The sequence below is a fragment of the Pituophis catenifer genome, unplaced genomic scaffold (genome assembly GCF_029215685.1).
Source record: "Pituophis catenifer annectens isolate HBS135680 unplaced genomic scaffold, rPitCat1.0.hap2 SCAF_6, whole genome shotgun sequence".
Taxonomy (NCBI): Eukaryota; Metazoa; Chordata; class Lepidosauria; order Squamata; family Colubridae; genus Pituophis; species Pituophis catenifer.
In genome coordinates this window covers 77,274,446-77,294,107 of record NW_027256886.1, presented here as the reverse complement: position 1 = coordinate 77,294,107, position 19,662 = coordinate 77,274,446, and the positions used below count along the sequence as shown (strand labels likewise).

Here is a 19,662-nt window from a genome sequence, read left to right as displayed (position 1 = left end):
GGCTGAGTCGACCTTGAGCCTGGTGAGAATTGAACTCGCAGTAATTGCAGGCAGCTGGATGTTAAATGCTGCCTTAGTAGGAGGCATTAGCCTCCTACGCCACTCAGGCTCTATCCCAGTGAATCCTGCTAAACAAACACCCAATCCTATTGCACCATGTTGACGTATTGCACGTTGCACCGGGCCCCACAAGTCAATCGTATTATGTTGTTGTAGTTATTTTGCATTCAGGAGTCTGACAGCCCATGGATAAAAACTGTTCTTCAGCCTGTTTGTGCGGCTTCCTCTGCTTCTATATCTCCTTCCCGATGGTAGGAGAATGAAGAAGTGCTGACCAGGGTGTAAGTCATCCCTGAGGATTTTTCTCACTCTTCTAAGGCAGCGAGCCCTAGCGATGTCATCTAGTGTCGTCTAGGGACTAAATGTTAAGATGCTTCTGAATTAAGGTCAGATGCTGATCCTTTTGAGATCCCTCCAGTTTATGGAGGAAATAAAATGTCAGCTACGTGGATGAATAACATCTTGGAAGCACAACACTTGGGAGAGTTTGTCTCTCAACAGAAGTTAGGACGAATAAAATCCCCATTCTAAGAACCATAGAATCCCAGAGTGGGGAGCAGCTGGCAGAGCAGGGGTGAAATGCTCCCGGTTCGGACCAGTTCGGCCAAACTGGTAGCGATGGCAGCCGGTGGTTTGGAGAACCAGTAGCGATGGCAGCCGGTGGTTCGGAGAACCGGTAGCGATGGCAGTGCACAGCTCTGCCCATCTCCCTGGTCGTTATTACTTCCTGGTTAAACTTCCTGGTTTTAACAGGAAGTAACCTGTTTTTTACCCTCTGTGCATGTGTAAAAGGATTTGTGCATGCGCAGAGGGTCCACACGCGCACGTGACATGCGCCTGCACTTCCAAACTGGTTGGGAAGGTAAGAGATTCCAATGAAAGCATCCCAATCAGGTAGTTATCTAGGCTCTAAAACATAATGGAAGGGAATCCACCATTTCTCCTTGAGCTGATCTTCTGTTGGGACAATTTTTCAAGCTTTCAACTGAAAACTGCTTCCCTGGAAATTTATTCCATATCTTGTCCTCTGGTATGATACTGGTTTGATCTTGGCTACATCATACTTCTTTAAAGTGTCTATAATTTGCTTTTGGTAAACATGATCTACATCTTTTCCATGGCTGGTAGCAGATGCCAACAGTAATGGCATCTGCTTTTATCTTTCCCGCCATATGTTTTAATTCAGATCATTTCAACCATGCTGTCAACTCTAAAGTGACCCCAGGCACTGCAAACTACACCACAAGCACTGAATATAAGCAAGCTTGAAGTTGTGACACACACACATGTAATTGATTCAGAAAGTTCAAACTAATTGGCTAAGGTTCAGAACAAGCCCTTCTGCCTGGGCCTCTTCATTTTCATTCATTTGTGTAGAACAAGAAGAAGAATACTGGAAGAAGAATTGAACACTAGACTCAGTCTTGCATAGGTCTGCTTCATGGGTGGGTTCTAAAATTTTTTACTACCGGTTCGGTGGGTGTGGCTAGGTGGGGGGGGCGTGACTGATTGTGTGTGGCCAACGTGACATCACTCACGCACTCAGTCACATGACCTCCCCAAGCCACACCCACCGAAAAGGTGGCTAAAATTTTTGGAACTTTTTGAAACTTTTTTTTGACACTCCGGCCCCATATCCAGGTCGGGACACATGGGGTGGCGGTGGTCATCTCAGCTTTCTCTCCGTTGCCCTTCCTGGCCGAAAAGCACCCCTTCTCACCTCTGACGGGCCTTCCTTGTGGTTGCAGCCGGAGCAACCCACTCTGCCAGTTCAGGGCAGTGGTCTTAGCTGTAGCCCAGGCGAGCCAAGGAACTTCGCGCATGCGCAGCTTTCTTATCACCAGCTGAAGAACTTTTCGGCACCCTGCGGCCAGGCGGCTGAGAGGCTTCTTTGCTCCGGTCAGCTTCAGGTGGGCGAGCAAGCAGCGACCGGGGAACCGGTTCGGGGGCGTGGCCTGGCTGCCGTTACTACCGGTTCGGAGAACTACTTCCTAAAGTTACTACCTATACAGTAGAACCGGGCCAAACTAGGAGCAACCCACCACTGGTCTGCTTCCCCCCCCACCCATCGCCTTCACATTGGTTCTTCATGGTTTAGATCAAGGGTGGCTGTTTACATATCAATGACAAGAAGATAAAAAAAGGACACAGCGTTGCATAGTGAAATGTACATATACAGTACACATGCAAATTTAGAAATGGATATAATTCTGTTTGATTCATTTCACCAAGGACTTGCTACCTTTGGGTGCACCCTATGCTATTTAACCGCAATGCTAATTGTGATGGACAACTCCTGTAGCACTTTACATTTAATCCAGTAAAAGTTAAAAAAAAAAAATTGAAAAAAAAAATTTGAGGTATACATTTAGAACTGAAATGTGAATTGTAGCAAGAAGTAATGGTAAAGTATATGATGGTGAAAATGAATTGTACAATAATTGAAATATTATCATTTATACTTTTGAAATCTAGATAATGATGAGTTTTTTTTCTTTTTTGAGAAATATGAATAAGTTTAAAATGTAATAATTGAAATACTGTTAATGGTTTATGGTGGTGTATGTAAAAATGATTAAGTGAGGATTTGAAACAATACATAGGGGAAGCAAGTAGAGGATAACGGTCAGAATATTTTTAAATTTAATTAAGGAAATTGTAATAGATGAAATATTTTTAATGGTATATTAAAGTAGAAATGATTAAGATGTGGTTCGGAGAAACATATGGGGAAATTATTTGATGTATGAAAATGGAACTAACTGGAATAGCCATATTTATATTCCTTTTTTCTTTTTCTTATGTGTTTGAATATATGTTTGAGCCTAAATTACTTAATCTGTTTCTTAATAGTTTTTAACTTCTATATGTATTTGTATTTATTATGGCTGTTCACCGCCCTGAGTCCTTCGGGAGTAGGGCGGTATACAAATATGAAAAATAAATAAATAAATAAATAAATAAATATAAATGGAAAAGATACTTATATAAGTAACTGATTATATTAAAATGTTGGACTGTTACTTAAGAAAATGTAAGTTATAAAACAAGTGGGCTCACTATTCTTATAAGAATTGAACAATTGTAACACCATAAAATTAATTATTCTGATGATGGGTATAAAAACAGATGACAATAAGAAGGGGTTTAATATAGAATAGAAGGGAAATTGGAATTTGGTTAAAATTAGAGATGAAAATGAAGGGTAAAATTGGTAAAAAAAAAATAGATGAAAATGAACACTATGGCAAAAAGGAGGAATAGAAATGGTAATTTTAGTTGTAAAGATTAAAAATTGTTTAAATTTGTTAACCAGCCAAATACTCTGATCAGCAAAAATACATTGTATGTTTGTGTGTGTGTGTATGTGTAAAAATAAAGAAAAACTTTTTACAAAAAAGAAAGAAAGAAAGAAAGAAAGAAAGAAAGAAAGAAAGAAAGAATCCTGCTCACCCTCCCACCTCTCCATTCACCATCAGCTGTTAGAACAGAGCAGTCTGATCATTTCATTCTTGCATAAAATACGGCATCCTTCACTTAATCCTCCAAGGAAAGATTGAAGGCAAACGAGGTCCAGACAGAAGAAGAACATCATGGCTTCAAAATCTAAGGGACCGGTTTGGACAAAATTCAGCAGCACTTTTTTGTGCGGCTGCTGATAAAAATAGGGTCGCCAACATGATCACCGACATCCGATGATGGATATGGCACAACAAGAAGAAGATACAAATGCTGCCATTCCAGTTGGCTGGTGTGCACTCTAGAACATGAGTTCCTTCTACTTCCTGCTCCCAGCATCCCTACTCTCTGATGACCATTTCATACAGGACCAGGCTACATATGTTCTATTGTTTTATTAAAACTGTTTTTTCCAAGTCCACAATAGATGGCCCCGAAAATACTAGAAAAGGGTTTCCTAATGGTTTGTTGGCTTGTTTGGCTTCACCCATTGACTTCACCCAGTACTTGGTAAGTCCTGTGTGCCTTAATTAGCTTTGGTCCAGTTCTACCTGCTTCCTAGGTTAGGCTCTTTGATCATACCCAGTCACTTTGGTCATACCCAGAGACATCTGTATTTTGGATTTAACAGATGCTGTTTCCTATGGTAGGCTGTTTTGAATATGCTGCTGGAACATCTGCACCAACCAATTTCATTCAACATTCATACAAGCGGGGTAGACCTTCCAAGTGTTTTGGATTACACCTCTCCAAATTCCTTCCCATTGGCTCTGTTTTCTAAGGCAAAAAGCAGTTGAAATCCAAAACCTCAACTAGAAGTCACTAGGTTGCCTATTTCTGGATGCTGTATTTTTGTAATGATGTGATGGAATCGGCAAGTGACATTCAATGTGACAGTCCGCTACAGAACTGCTTGTTTTGGTTTGTCCAATTAGTTGCTTCCATACTGATTGGGGAATACATTTTCTGCCCGCTTTAGTTTGGCTCCAGGGTGTGTTTACCACCACATATGCTATGCTCAATTTCTTGAAGACCTATCATTGATGTGGCTTGAAAATATGCTTGAAACTAAACCACATGGGTGAAAAGAAGGCTTTCCGTATTGCCAGCAGATCATGGAAGCAATTTCAGGGAAAGAAATTAGCCCCATTGGGCACACTATATATACATAGGTGTGCCCATGACTTGGCAAAAGACACAAAGGCAAGGATGTAATCACTGTTCTGACCTAGGCTTCCCAAGAGCATGAAGCAGACTCCTTGTCCTGACCAAAAACCCCTTTTTATTAAGTTAATGTGATTTTTTTTTCTTATTCACATCCAGCAAAGTCTTTCAAAGGTGAATTTACAGTCACAGACCTTATCTGGCTTAGGGAGCTGCCAGGCCGATATCTTCAAAACTTGGCAAGGAGTCACGGAGAGTCACGAACCAATTAAGTGAACTAATTGTCTCCTGCAAACTCCATTCCCCTTTTGCTCCTCTTTTATTTCCTCTGGGAGGGGCTGTTCATCGTCCACCTGTGGCCTTACTCCCAAGTTGACCCTTGTTCCTTAGCTGTTCCCTTCGTCTGGCAACTCTGTGCATGTGCACGCTGGGAACAGGCTCCAGCTGTTCATCAGCCTCACTGATGTCTGACTCTGAAGGCAGCTGATAACTGGCATATGGCCCTGTCCCTCTCTCTGCCTCCAACACAGAGTCCTCATCAGAGCCTTCCCCAGACTCCAGGACTGGCTCATGTTCCTCCCTAACCTCCTCACTGTCCGAATCTGCTATGGTGGAAAAATGCACTCAATGAGACAAGAAGGTTTAGGATTTTCCTGTGAATTCTGTCATCTTTGAAATAATTTTGATTTGTACAATTTATTTTCCATACTTAGGAGTTAATCTAAATCAAGTGCAGCCATTTTCCTCTGGCTAACAATGGAACGGAGGGAATTTAAGCTCAACAGAAGTGAAATAGCAAGAAAAATGCTTCAGCCTGATTTGTTTCTTCAAATTTCTTGTTCTGTTTTGTTTTCCTCAGGGACAGCCTGGAACAAGAGGTTTTCCTGGGTTTCCAGTAAGTAGGATCCTTAGCATAAATTGCTGAACAATTCTTTATTGCAAAGGTTGGAAAACGTAAAATAAATTGTTTGTTTGTTTTACTGTAATGTTTTGATCTGTTCTAAGATCTGACCGTTTGATTCAAAAGTAATAAATTGCATCATTTTTTTCAAATCAAATCATACACCAAATGACCCTAGCAGCTTAATGCATAAAATAGAATTTGTTATGGATTGCTTTAGTTCAGTATTTCAAATCAATTCATTTAACCAGATCCGATATTTAAAACAGATTTGGGGCAATTTGCATCCCCCCTATCCATTTTTTTTATAGTAAAGGTAACTAGCAACATTACTCTTGGAATTTCCTTCCACAATAATTCAATAAAATAAATACTATAACCTCAAACCAGCTGCAAAAATGCATAAATCATTTGGCTTAACTTCCAGTTCAGTCAGTGTTGTGGATAAATGTTCAGTGGAATGACATCTCGGAACTAAAACTATTAAATTCCAGTAGGAAAAAATAATATTTTAGAATGCACCTGCCTACCATGCCACACCATTTTATAAATGAACTGAACAGACCTAAAATTAACAGCAGCAGGGAAACAAAACTGGGGAAAGAAATATAGGAATACTATAAATAAGAACCATTTCTTCACATCCTTATCGTTTTTTTACTGCATTCCATTATTAACCATAATTTATAACTAAAATAATCTGCCTTTATTTACTTCTTTGCTGACATGCAATACAAAAATATACGGTAGTCCTCAACTTACAAAAGTTTGTTTAGTGACCATTCAAAGTTACAATGGGACTGAAAAAAAGTGACTTTTGACCACGACTGTCGCAGCATCCTATGGTCATGGGAATGAAATTCAGATGGTTGGCAACTGACATGTATTTATGACGATTTCAGTGTCTCGGGGTCAGAGGTGGGTTTCAGTAGGTTCTGACCAGTTCTGGAGAACCGATAGCGGAAATTTTGAGTAGTTCGGAGAACTGGTGGTAAAAATTCTGACTGGCCCCACCCCCATCTATTCTCTGCCTCCTGAGTCCCAGCTGATCAGGAGGAAATGGGGATTTTGCAGTATCCTTCCCCTGGATTGGGAGGAAATTGAGATTTTACAGTATCTTTCCCCTGCCACGCCCACCAAACCATGCCACGCCCACCAAGCCACACCACACCCACCAAGCCACACTCACAGAACTGGTAGTAAAAAAATTTGAAACCCACCACTGCCTGGGGTCATGTGATCACCCTTTGCCACCCCTTCTGACAAGCAAAATCAATGGGGGAAGCCAGGTTCACTTTAAACTGTGTTACTAACTTAACAACTTCAGTGATTCACTTAACAGCTGTGGATAGAAAGGTTGTAAAATGGGGCAAAAGTCTCATAACAAATGTCTGACTTAGCAACAGAAACTTTGGGCTGAATTGGGGTTGTAAATTGAGGACTACCTGTACTTCATTCCATATCTATCATGAGGTAATGACTCAGTTTGTCCCTAATTCCCTTTCCCACAATCCTCGCTATATGTACCAATTGCATTGTTAAAATAGTACACTCGTGCATATTTTAAAATATTGATTTTCTCTTCTTTTCCAATTTTTGATATATTTATGTCTCTGGTCCTAACATTGCATGATGAAGGTGGTGGGTTGTACTGGCAAGACAAAAACATGCTATACAAATAAATCCTTGCTATTTAAATCAATTGATCTCTCTCTCTCTCCCCCCCCCCTCCCACCCCTTTTCTCCCTCTCTTTTTAGGGTCCAATTGGTTTGGATGGCAAACCAGTAAGTGAAGTCATTTTCCATTGTTCTCATTCTTATCCCTTAGCCTTTGAGTCCCACCCCCACTTTCCCATAATCCTCTCCCTCACATTTCTGTCCAGAAGGTTGTTGTAAAATGCTTATTTCAAAATGATCAGAGAATAAATTTAGGTGGGTTAATAGACAAAGGGGCAACAGTGAGCAGAATACTGTGAGATTTTCCATAGCAGTAGCAATAGCACTTAGACTTATAGACTAAGTAGTTTACAGAGTCAGCATATTGTCCCCAACAATCTGGGTCCTCATTTTACTGACCTCGGAAGGATGGAAGGCTGAGTCAACCTTGAGCTTCTTCTCTTCTCTTCTCTTCTCTTCTCTTCTCTTCTCTTCTCTTCTCTTCTCTTCTCTTCTCTTCTCTTCTCTTCTCTTCTCTTCTCTTCTCTTCCCTTCCCTTCCCTTCCCTTCCCTTCCCTTTTCCACTCTCCTCTGCTCTCCTTTCCCCTCCCCTCCCCTTCCCCCCAGTGGTGGGTTGCCCCCGGTTCGCACCGGTTCTATAGAACCAGTAGTAAAACCGACGGGAGGCTCCGCCCACCAACCCCGACATCATAAAAATGCTTCTGCGCATGCGCAGAAGAGCGCGTGCACGGCCCCATTGCGAACCAGTAATAAAGGTAAGTAGAACCCACTCCTGCTTCCCTCCCTTCCCCTTCCCCTTCCCCTTCCCCTTCCCCTTCCTCTCCTCTCTCCTCTCCTCTCTTCTCAGGACCCAGATTGTTGGGAGCAATATGCTGACTCTGTAAACCGCTTAGAGAAGGCTGTAAAAGCACTGTGAAGCGGTATATAAGTCTAAGACTTATATATAAGTCTTAGACTTATTTAGACTATAAGCGGTATATAAGTCTATAGAGTCTAAGTCTAAGACTTAGACTCTAAGTGCTATTGCTATTCTCCCCTTCCCCAGCTGTTGAATAAACAGGACAAATCTAAAATAATTTCTGATCTTAATGTTCAAAAGGTTTATACTGAAACTCACTTCCCTTTTTTTTTTATCTTGTTTCAGGGACAACCTGGACAGAAAGGGGAAATGGTAATAAGATGTTCAATCAATTTTGCATGAGAGCATTCTGCTTATTAAGTTTCATGTTCATGGAAAAGAACAAATGGCAGGGATGTTTTTGTGGGATCCATCTTTATAGGGAATGAAGAGGTAGAAAACTTGAAGCTCTCCAGATGGAACTAAAATATAGTTCCCAGCATTCCTGACTCTAGTTGGGATTGTTTAGAGCTGAAATTCAGATTTTTAGCCCAGGAACAGCTTTCTCTTTCTTTGGCAGATTAGAAAGACAGAATAATGATTTGTGTTGAGAAATTTGTAAACCCTATCTTCGTCTTTATTAAACAGCTGTAGGGTAGATTATTAGATTTGTTTATAACAATCATATACTTTTTAAGAGCAATGCTATATGTGCAGAAAGAGGTTTGCTTCTATGGAATAATGGGAAAGTGTGCTATTTTTGAATGGGCAGAACTGCTGTTGTGGAATTAAAACTGAAAACTATACTTCACAAATGGATCCAACAGATTTCTGGAAATGAAATTCATTTCAAAATTTTGGGGAATGTTAAATGATTTCCCAAACTCTTCTCTGCTGCACTAGCTTTCTCTTGGCCAGGGATGTTTAAAACATAAATATATTACCATACAGTGGTTGCAGTATTACAAATGACCATGAGATGGCAGTGCAGACAACAAAACACCAACTCGTGGCTCCCATCTAGTGGTGGTATAGATTATATTCATTATAAACGAGGTGTGCCTAACAAAAGACCACATTCAAAAGCATAATCTCGCATCTGTAATTTGAAGTAATACCAAAGCCTGTTATATGACCTCTTCCCTCTGCCACTTTATTGTCATCTAATGCTGGTGTCCGTCTATGTGAAAGTGTTATATTGGTTGTAAACTGGCACAAAATTTAAGTTTGTTGTTTGTGATTTTGGATGGCTTATTTATCTTATTTTTTTTGTGTTGCAATCATGAAACAAGGGAAATACTTATCTAAATCAGCTCACGGTGTTTGTTTGTCCTTATTTGACTTTATTTTATTGATCCTGATTTCATTTCCCAATCATGAATTTAGGTTGTTTCATAGCTTAACAAACACTTTTCACCTGTGCTGTTTTTTGCAGTCAGCATTTCTTGTTACAGCTACTTCCTCAACTGAGATCATATAGATCAGGGGTGGGCAACTGTGGCCCTTTTACAATCTGTGGACTTCAACTCCCAGAATTCCTGAGACAGCCAAGCTGTCTCAGGAATTCTGGGAGTTGAAGTCCACAGGTCATAAAGGGGCCATATTTGCCCACTCTTGATATAGAACCATCAGAAACAAACTAAGTTTGGTAATAATCTCAGTGCAGTACAATATAGACCTCAGGAATTTCATTAATTTCTTGAATTACACATATAAATAAGGATTATGAATTGATATTTGAATGGTGATTATAAAATCCAGACTGAAGTGATGGTCCGATGAGTTCTCCATGAAATATAATTCAGTAATCTCCTCTCTTCAAACCATTTTGGAAAATTTTGTTGTGATATAGGCAATATACCCAATTTTGAATTAAAGCATTTTCAAGCCATCTCTGGCCATTGTTTGGGCTGAAATGGCCACAATGAAGGTAGATTTTACACTCCCCTCCATGTTGGCTAAGAAATGCTAGGAGGTGCTGTGAGACCATAAGGAAATGTAATCAAGGTATCCTATGAAATAATGAAATGACATATTTTTGCCTTGGATTCAAAGTTTAATAGTTGTACTATAAACATCTCAAGCACTATATTATAAGAATAGAGTAGTGTGAATTCAGTCCGAACGTCCCAGATGGTTGATTTTATGACTGGGTTTAGGAACAGATGTTAATATGGGAAATTGTAACACTTATTCAAATGGATTTTTTAAATCACTGGAGTCTAAAAAATATATACAATACTGTGCATGTTGTTAACTGGTCATTTTTTCCACTATGGGAATTATGTGAAAATGGCCTTATGGAATTACCATGTGCTTTACAGATAACTATAAATATAGATAACCATAAAAGTGTGTTTTTCACTTATATCCCAAGAAGAATAGTACCGGTGTATGCTTCTATGGGAGAGAGGTGACAGAAAAGTTGGGAAATAAACAGGATGGAGCATTAAGAAATTGTTTTAAGATCTTCCACTTTCTGGGTCCAATTTTTTAAAAATTAGAAGTACGTATATACTCAGACTTACCTGCAAACTTATTTATGTCAGCCACTAGAAACTACAAACAGGAATAGTCCAGAATATTACTATCTTGTTTGCAAAGTCAGTGGGTGAATGGGTGTAAAATAATCAAGATGGTGGCTATGTGATTGAAGCCCTGCCCCGTTTCTTACATGGATGCCATTTTGAGTTTTTAAACCTCCCTATGAATATTACTTCTTGTTTGCAAGCAAACATGCTTGGTGAACACATGGTCCCTGATCCAAACATTCTCTCTTTCTTGCTAATTCTGCTGCTACCTATGTGCATCTTGGCCTGCTCTAGACACATATCTCATTTCAGTGTGGGTGAATTTCTGGTTTTGCTGGAATCATACATTTTTCAATGTAACCTGAGTTTTAACCAGCATCAAAACCACAGTGAACCTCTGGATTTTTTTTTCTCTCTTCTCATCCAAATTAATGAAATAATCCCACTGTACAAACTATTAAAAGCTGCAAGCTTGTAGTATGGCCAGGTTCTCCTTGACTTGACCCAAAGTACATAGACTTCTAATTGACCTCCTCCGCGGCTCAAAATAATGGTTACTCAGCTGCCCCTATTTTGCAAATATGGTTCTTTATTTTTGTTCTGGACGGGTGCCAGTTTTCTAAAGTATCCGGAGAACCAATGGTGTGCTTTTCTTTTAATCCAAACATAGGGGTGGCTCTTTATAATGAACATGTATGGTGATCTTCCAAATGATTTTGCAGCTCTAAGCAGAAGTCAATGGCAGGTTTTCTTTGACCATGAATTTTAGCCCATCCTATAGGCCAGCGATGGCGAACCTTTTCAGCACCGAGTGCCGAAAAGGGAGCATTTCGCATGTGCGCGAATGCTTCACACAAGCACTCATCAGGGCCGCGACCAAGAAGAGGAACTGCCCAGGGGGCATGCATGCGCCGGATAAGGTACTTCTAGTTTCCGGTGTGGACATGCGTGCCGGCCAGCAAGTCTTCCGGTTACTGCCACGCATGTGCACGCACTGATCAACTGGCCAGCACACATGTTCATGCAGGAAAACAGAAGACCAGCTCTTCTGGTTTCCAGCACTGCCACATGCACAAAGGCGGTCTGATGTTGTGTGCACATGTTCACCAGAAACCTGGAAGAAGAACGGGCGACGCCGCATGTGCCAGGCGACATGGCTCCATGTGCCACTTCGGGCATTTGTGCCATAGGTTCGTCATCATGGCTATAGGCGTTTTCACAAAATAGAAATAATGGATGACTTTAGCCCAAAGCTTTATGCAGAAGTAGGCTCATCTACTCAGAAAAACGGGGAAAATTACCTGGTTAGATAAACAAGGTTTTAAGCCTACTCAAATCTACCCTGGCAGCTCTATTGTGGACCTACAATTTTTTGCCAGTTCAAAATTCCAAACGTGAAACACTTTGGAAACACTTTGTGAAATCCCATTTAATCTAGGTTGTCTGAAAGATTCTATGTACACTTGGATTTCAAAACATGGAAGTATTAATAATCTCAAAAGAGGATGCAATTCATTCCTCCTCTCTGTAATGCCAGTACTTTGTATAATTTGTGTTACAATTTTTGTAATAAAGCTCACTTCCCCTCTCACTCAATGTGACCTTGGGCTTCCCAAGATCAAAGTTCAACAAGTAAGTACTTCTACTGATACTAAGATTAGAGATCTAAGATTAGAAATCACATCAGTTTTGATTAATGGCTACACTAAAAAATATTAAACATTCTCTGTCTCTGTCTCTGTCTCTGTCTCTGTCTCTCTCTCTCTCTCTCTCTCCCTCCCTCCCTCCCTCCCTCTCATAGGGGATCCCAGGACAAAAAGGAGAAAAGGTAAAATTAATATAGGGTGTAAAAGTTTGGATCATATTTGAATACAGATATTTTTAAAACTGAAACCTGAAATCTGGTTCTTCCTGTATGCCTCAATAGTTTTCCTATCCCTGGTTATTGCTTAAAAAGAATATACTATGACCTGCCCTTTTAATCCATATGCCTTGGTAAAAACAATTATTACAAGAACAAAACCTAAAGTGTATAGTTAAAGCAGGCAGCTGCACATGAAAATTGTACCTTTTCAGTGAAGGGAATGGCTCCCAATGATTTGGCAGATTCATTCATTGATGAATTTTGTAGCTCTGAAAATTTCCTTGCTCCAAGTCAGATAATTATTATAATTGCAGGAAAAGGAACACATTAAATAGGCAATCCTACAATCATGGGCATATTTGATCCTGAATCAACCGTAGTAAACAAAATTGGCCAATAGTTTTGAACCTTGATATTCTGAAACATCTAAGTCTCCAACTTTGGCAACTTAAAGACTTGTGGACTTCAACTCCACAAGTTGAAGTCCACAAGTCTTAAAATTGACAAGGTTGGAGACCTCTGTTCTGAAAAGTACCAAGAACAAGAAGTTCTTTCTGATATGAGGCCATTATCCAGGGTGGGTCAATCACTATTATCCCTACCAAGATGAAAGAACTCTTCACAATGATGCAGCTGCTGTGGTCCTGTCTCTTTGACTCTATTTTGGGTTACATGATTTAAAATATTTTCTTTTTTAATCCCTCTGTTTCTGCAGGGTCAGTGCGGAGAATATCCACACAGGGTAAGCAAATTCTTCTGGGTTTTTGAACTGAACTCTGTATCTTATCCCTTCTTAGCCTGAATAGCTTCCATGGAACTTCAAACAGATCAACTAGGAAGATCTTGTGTTCTTCCTGTGTTCCAGGGGTGAAATCCAGCAGGTTTTGACAGGTTCTGGAGAACCGGTAGCAGAAATTTTGAGTAGTTTGGAGAACCGGCAAATACCACCGTTGGCTGGCCCCAGAGTGGGGTGGGAATGGAGATTTTGCAGTATCCTTCCCCTGCCATGCCCACCAAGCCACACCCACCAAGCCACACCATACCCACCAAGCCACGCCCACAGAACTGGTAGTAAAAATAATAGCATTCCACCATTGCTGTGTTCCTGTGTTTCTCTCACCCACTGTAGATATTCTGTGGCTTGGATCCTTTCTTGACCAAAGAAAGAAGAGTATTTTTTAAAGGGACTTATCAAGGTCTACAGTAGTGGCCAAAATTGTGGAAACCTTTTGGGAAAAGTGTATTTTTGAGGTTTGATGGCTAAAAACACCATTTTTTTTGGCGGGGGGGAGTTTCAAAATAATCATATTCCACTGCTGGAATGGCCTGGGAATAGCCCAGACCTTAACCCAATTGAAAAACTATGGAGCTGACTAAAGAAACTTGTTAGTCAGAAGCAACTCAGCAATAAAACCCAGTTAACAGAAGCAATCATTCAATCTTGGTTTCACATTACAACAACTGCAAAACTAAAAGACTTGGTTTACTCCATGGGAAGACATCGTAAGACCGTAATTCATGCTAAAGGTTACCCAACTAAGTATTAACTGACACGGTGATATTTTTTGTATGTCTCATTTTTTTGTATATCTCATTTTTCTACATGTTTCACTTTTCTCCTTTATATTGTAACTGCTATTCTAATAGCAAATCCTTCATAAAAGTTATTGCGTTACATTCTTGATTAAATTATCTTTCCATTGATATATAATTTTACGGTACTACTCCAAAAAAAAAAAAAAGTGGTGTCATTAGCTAGTTTTAGAAAATACCCTTTTCCCAAAAGGTTTCCACAAGTTTGGCCCCTACTGTAATCCCACAAATTCTGTTATCAGAAAGGGGTGGAGCACAATCATTGGAGAATGCTTCACCTCCTCACCTATGCTTCCTTTTATTCAAATCGTATTAAAATGGCAGTGGAACCCTACCAAAACATTGTAGGTTTAAATGAACCTGGTCACAATAGAATATGGTCATTTAGCACAGCAGGCCTTCTGAAGTGTAGCAGAAGTTCAGATATTGTCCGGCATTTTTTGTTTGTTTGTTTATTAGCATAGATTTAAAGAATATTTATTTATTTATTGGTTTGATTTATATGCCGTCCTTCTCTGGAGACTCAGGGCAGCGTACAATGCGTTAAGCAATAGCCTTCATACTTTTGTATATGCCTGCTTAGTGGGGCTTTCGGCCCCCACTAAGCGGTGTTCTTTTTTTATACAAAGTCAGCTTATTGCCCCCACAATCCGGGTCCTCATTTTACCTCCCTCGGAAGGATGGAAGGCTGAGTCAACCTTGAGCCTGGTGAGATTTGAACTTGCAGTAATTGCAGGCAGCTGGCAGCTAAGTGCTACTTAACAGCACTTTAGTCCGCTGCGCCACCAAGGTGTGTCACTATCTCACACACACACACACACACACACACCCAACAACTCTGGGTACTTTACAGTATAAAAAGCCAGAACAATAAGATAAAAGAACAAAGGATATGATTCCACAAACAGAAAAACCAGAGTCTTCCAGGCTACCCCAGAGTCTGGGAGAACAGCCATGTTTTCAATGCCTTTTCAAACATCATCATAGTGGGAATCAGATGGATCTCGGGGAGGGGGGGAGGGATGATGCTCCAGAGGGCAGATGTCCCGTTGTTTTGCCTTCTTGTAGGATGCTTAGATAACTATAACTGTAACTAACAAGAGAAAGAGAAAGACTGAGCACAACAAAGTAACATGACAAATACTAATGTGCTTAGAGTTAAAATAGCCAAGAGGTATTTACAGAGCATTTTTAAAAAAAAGAGCTGGGGGAATAAAAAAGATGGGAGCTTAACACAAACACCCAAGCAAGTTACATATCTGACCTTATATAGCAATAATCTGCTGACAATCCAGAAAAGGCTTTCAGGATTTAACGTTTTAATTTTAATCTAAACAATGGGAATGAGTTACAGTTTAGACAACAAGTTAAGAGTCTAAAAGAATTACCCAATTTGACTCACTTGAAACCGAGTTAAAATGAGCGACTGCAAAATGTACTCAGCATCACAAGGTTCCCATCAACCACTAAATCTCTAAAACCCGCTAAAGGCAATTTGTAAAAAACCCTACATTTTGACTTGTTGCGTAAAATTTATCCTTTATGATGATCAAAGAATAGAAGAAAAGAAACTTCAGGAGACAAGTATTGTCTTTGTCTGTTCCAAATGTCTTAAGAAACTTTTGAATATGAATTTGACATAGTTGATGGCATTTTTTTACGTCTCTGAGGCCAACGATATAGCCCTAATCAATGCTGATTCACTGAGAATGCAATGCAAACTTAATCATTACCACTGAATCTTATTTGAATTCTTAACCATACGATATGTGTGTGATTTGTTCATTGCCAATTTTAAAACGACTCGTGCCAGATTACATCCCTAAAAACAAAATAAAACAGCATACAATTATCATTAAGCAGGAAAAAAAATTAAATATTTAACAAAGCCAACATTGCATGTGATGAGATTTAATTGTGTTTCTTGAAAGGCATCAAAACGTTTCAGTGCCAAAATCTCCACTAAACAATTGTTTATGTGAAGCTGATTGGACTTGAAAAGTTATTCCTGTAGATTATCTGGACAATAAACAATGATGTTCAAGAGAACTTCATGTTCCATATCTCAACTTGGAAGATTTCTTAAATTCATCAAATTTCAGCCAAAATTTATGTTTATCTGCTTAATAGATTGTTCTTTAAAACATGGAGGATTAGCCATGACAGAAATCCTAACGTACAGCCAGAGAAATTTCTCTTCTTAGAAAATACGGTCTATGACACGTTGATTGATGAGCTACACTGCTAGGAGAAAGCATTATCCCATGTGAAAATTCAGAAATGGGGCAATCTCCAAGTACTGTATTGGTGCACCACGAGGGCTCCAGAAATTCTAGGAGGGTTAGGACCACAAGGAGTAATTGCAAAGTCTAAATCTCAATCTAAGTCACAAGTTGTAAAAAGCCAGAACAAGATCTTGGTAAATAACAGTGTTCCAATGTCTCAGTGGCTGCCACAAAGAAGAGAGAGTCAAGTTATTCTCCAAAGCACCTCCAAAGCAGGGGGTTGGACTAAAAGACCTCCAAGGTTCCTTCCAACTCTGTTATTCTATTTCTATTTCTAAATGGTTAGCTAGAAATCAGGAACCTTTGTTAGATAAAGTTCCATCTTTTCCATCATTCCATCATGATCAGTCATTAGCCTAAAGCAGCCTCTCACCAAGTTGGGAAACCAATAGTCCTGTCCATTGATTGCTCTGCAGCAACTCGTAATCTGTGGCCTTTCACTTGCAAATAGATTGGTTATCTATCAACAGTCTTCCCAACATTTGCTGCTTAGCCAATTGTCTTTTATTTTGTTCTTCTTTATGACCTCAGGGCTGACACGTGAGGGTAGGGATGCAAGACTGAGGGGGTCAATCTAAGCCAGGGAACTGCAACCTTAAACACTCAAAGAACCATTTGGACCTGTTTCCCACAGAAAAGAAAACACCGGGAGCCACAAAACCCTTCCCGTGCCTAACTATTTCTTAAGCAGCCACAAAACTAGCATATGTAGTTGAATTAAACGTTCTGTTTTCTTCTGAGACTTTCTTTTCTTGGATTTATCCATGGTTGTCCTACCGGGGGTTGAAAAGCTCAGTAAATCACATTATGGCTGGTGTCGCACATTGGCGGTTGTGATGCATATTTTGAGTGACAGGGAGCAGAAGGGTGAAAGAGCCACATGTGGCTCCAGAGCCGCAGGTTGCTGACCCCTGATCTAAGATATTCCTCTCTTTATGAGTGTAATATGTTTCTCCTTCCTTGTAGCCAGGGCTGTCAAACTTGCGGCCTGTGGGCTGGATGTGTCACATGCTGACCATGCCCCCACCCAGTTTAGCGAAGGGGGGGGAAATCCCAATACGTCACGTGACACCACCATGATGCTGTGAGTTTGACACCTCTGTTGTTAGCTGAAAGACTTGGAAACGTAGGGAAGGGAAACTTCTATTTGGAAACTTCTTCATGTGACCACAGATAGGTTCAGATGTTTCTATAAGGTGAGGCTGTGGGAAAATAGCAATAGTCTTTAAACTTATATACCGCTTCACAGCCCTCTCTAAGCAGTTTACAGAGTCAGCCTATTGCCCCCAAGAATTTGGCTCCTCATTTTACCCACCTCGGAAGGATGGAAGGCTGAGTCAACCTTGAGCCTGCAAATGTGCAAATCTGTGGTTTTGCGAGGTTTAAATTGACACTAAAACATTTTCAATAAATTGTCTTGCTGCTCTAGCTCTGGAAGTTTAAAATACTTTCAGGAAAACGGCATCACGGTTTCTGAAAAACGCAGGTAGTCCTTGTTTTACAACCATGCGCTTAGTGACCGTTTTAAGTTACAACAATACTGAAAACTGGTTTTCATCCTTACCACCATTCCAAATCGTTTGGCTCACGTGATCAAAATTTGGGCACTTGACAACTGGTAGGTTTTTACGACAGTTGCCGTATCCCAGAGTCATGTGATCACTCTTTGTTAACCTTCCCAATTGGCTTCCGACAAGCGAAATCAATGGGGGAAGTCGGATTAAAATTCACATAGTTTACTTAACAACTGCAGCGATTTCCTAACAACTGTGGCAAAAAAGCTCACAAATTGGGGTAAAAGTCGCTTAACAACGGCCTTACTTAGCAACAGAAATTTTGGGCTCAGTTGTGGCTGTAAGTCGAGGACTACTTGTAAGCTGTTTTTCCATGTTTTGAAGCCTTTAACAGATGCCACTGTAGAATTGCTATCTGTTTCAGGATGGAACCGTCCAAGCATAGGATTAAGACCTTTGCTGAGCGATTTGACAGAGATACGGCTTAAATAGCAGCAAAAAATATATAAAATGTTTTAGATACGTCTTGAGTTCAGCACTATGCACTTGTAAAAAGAGTACAAAAAATAAATCTTTCACAAAGTAAATAACATATGGCTATCCTTACATTCTCTTTTTGGAACTTCTAAAATGCAACATCGTAGTTTTACAAATGCCAATGTATTGCTTAGACTGCCTAGTTCTGATGGTTATGAAGAAAAGCTCCATCTAGGTGAATTTTTTTTTCACAGATATATTTACTTAACTATACAAAGTCAACAGGTCCATTGAATCACTCTGATGCTGATCAAGTTTCTTGTCCCACCTGACTAATTATTTTAGATGCTTAAAAATTAAACACAAAATTAATTGGGAATTTTGCATAAACCAAAATGTCAGTTTTTAGCATCATCTATCCTGTTTCCCTGAAAATAAGACCCAACCGGAAAATAAGTCCTAGCATGATTTTTCAGGATGCTCGTAATATAAGCCCTATCCCCCAAAATAAGCCCCAGTTAAGACTGTCAGCTAGATGGGTGCATTTAGTACCGTATTTTCCCCAAAATAAGACCTAACCAGAAAATAAGCCCCAATGCACTAATTGGATTGGAACAAAAATTAATATAAGACCCTGTCTTATTTTCGGGGAAATGTGGTACTTAAAATATTTTAAAATAAAAAGCAATATATAAATACTTTTACTAAATTAAAATAAACTATAATGCTCAAAGGATCGACATAGCGGGTTTTTTTTTCCCCTAGAAAGTAAACAGTGTAGTTAACTGTAATTCTTTGCTTTATTATAATATGTCTACCTTCTCAGATAAAAACCATGCCAAGAAGCATTCAGATTATGAGATAAGGGCTGTAAAACGCTTGGCTACCATCAAACAGCAACAACGATATATATAATAAATCTTTACTTCTTTGCTGGCATCCATTGTCATGAATGAGATGTGTAACTCTGACCTGGGAGCCACTTAAAAGTTACAAGGGCTGGCTGGGAAGAATTTCACTAGGTTACCTTCTTAATATCCTTCACAGATTCACAATATTCCAGATAGCTAAGAAAGAGGCCCAGCTGATGTCTTTATCTCTAGTCCTCTGCTTCCAAAGTCAAAGTGGAAGGCATGTATCATGAGGTTCAAGTCGATCTAATCCGGCACAAACAATGTCTATTGCTTTATGGAATACATTGGAAAGACATCAAACATCAAGACTGAAATGATAATAGAGGCAGAAGCTTAAATACTTTCTGTTCGGGATTTGAAAATCCCTTTGGAAAACAGACTTGAG

The 19,662-nt window shown here is 39.7% G+C and overlaps 1 protein-coding gene across 1 annotated transcript in view; it reads left to right on the top strand.

The window, feature by feature from the left end:
- Nucleotides 1–19,662, top strand: part of COL13A1 (collagen type XIII alpha 1 chain) — a 128,328-nt gene that overhangs the window by 21,164 nt on the left and 87,502 nt on the right. Inside the window, exons 5-9 of the mRNA XM_070945642.1 lie at nt 5,543–5,578; nt 7,343–7,369; nt 8,406–8,432; nt 12,432–12,458; nt 13,210–13,236. Coding sequence (XP_070801743.1) covers nt 5,543–5,578; nt 7,343–7,369; nt 8,406–8,432; nt 12,432–12,458; nt 13,210–13,236 — 144 coding nt within the window. The remainder of the gene's footprint in view (nt 1–5,542; nt 5,579–7,342; nt 7,370–8,405; nt 8,433–12,431; nt 12,459–13,209; nt 13,237–19,662) is intronic.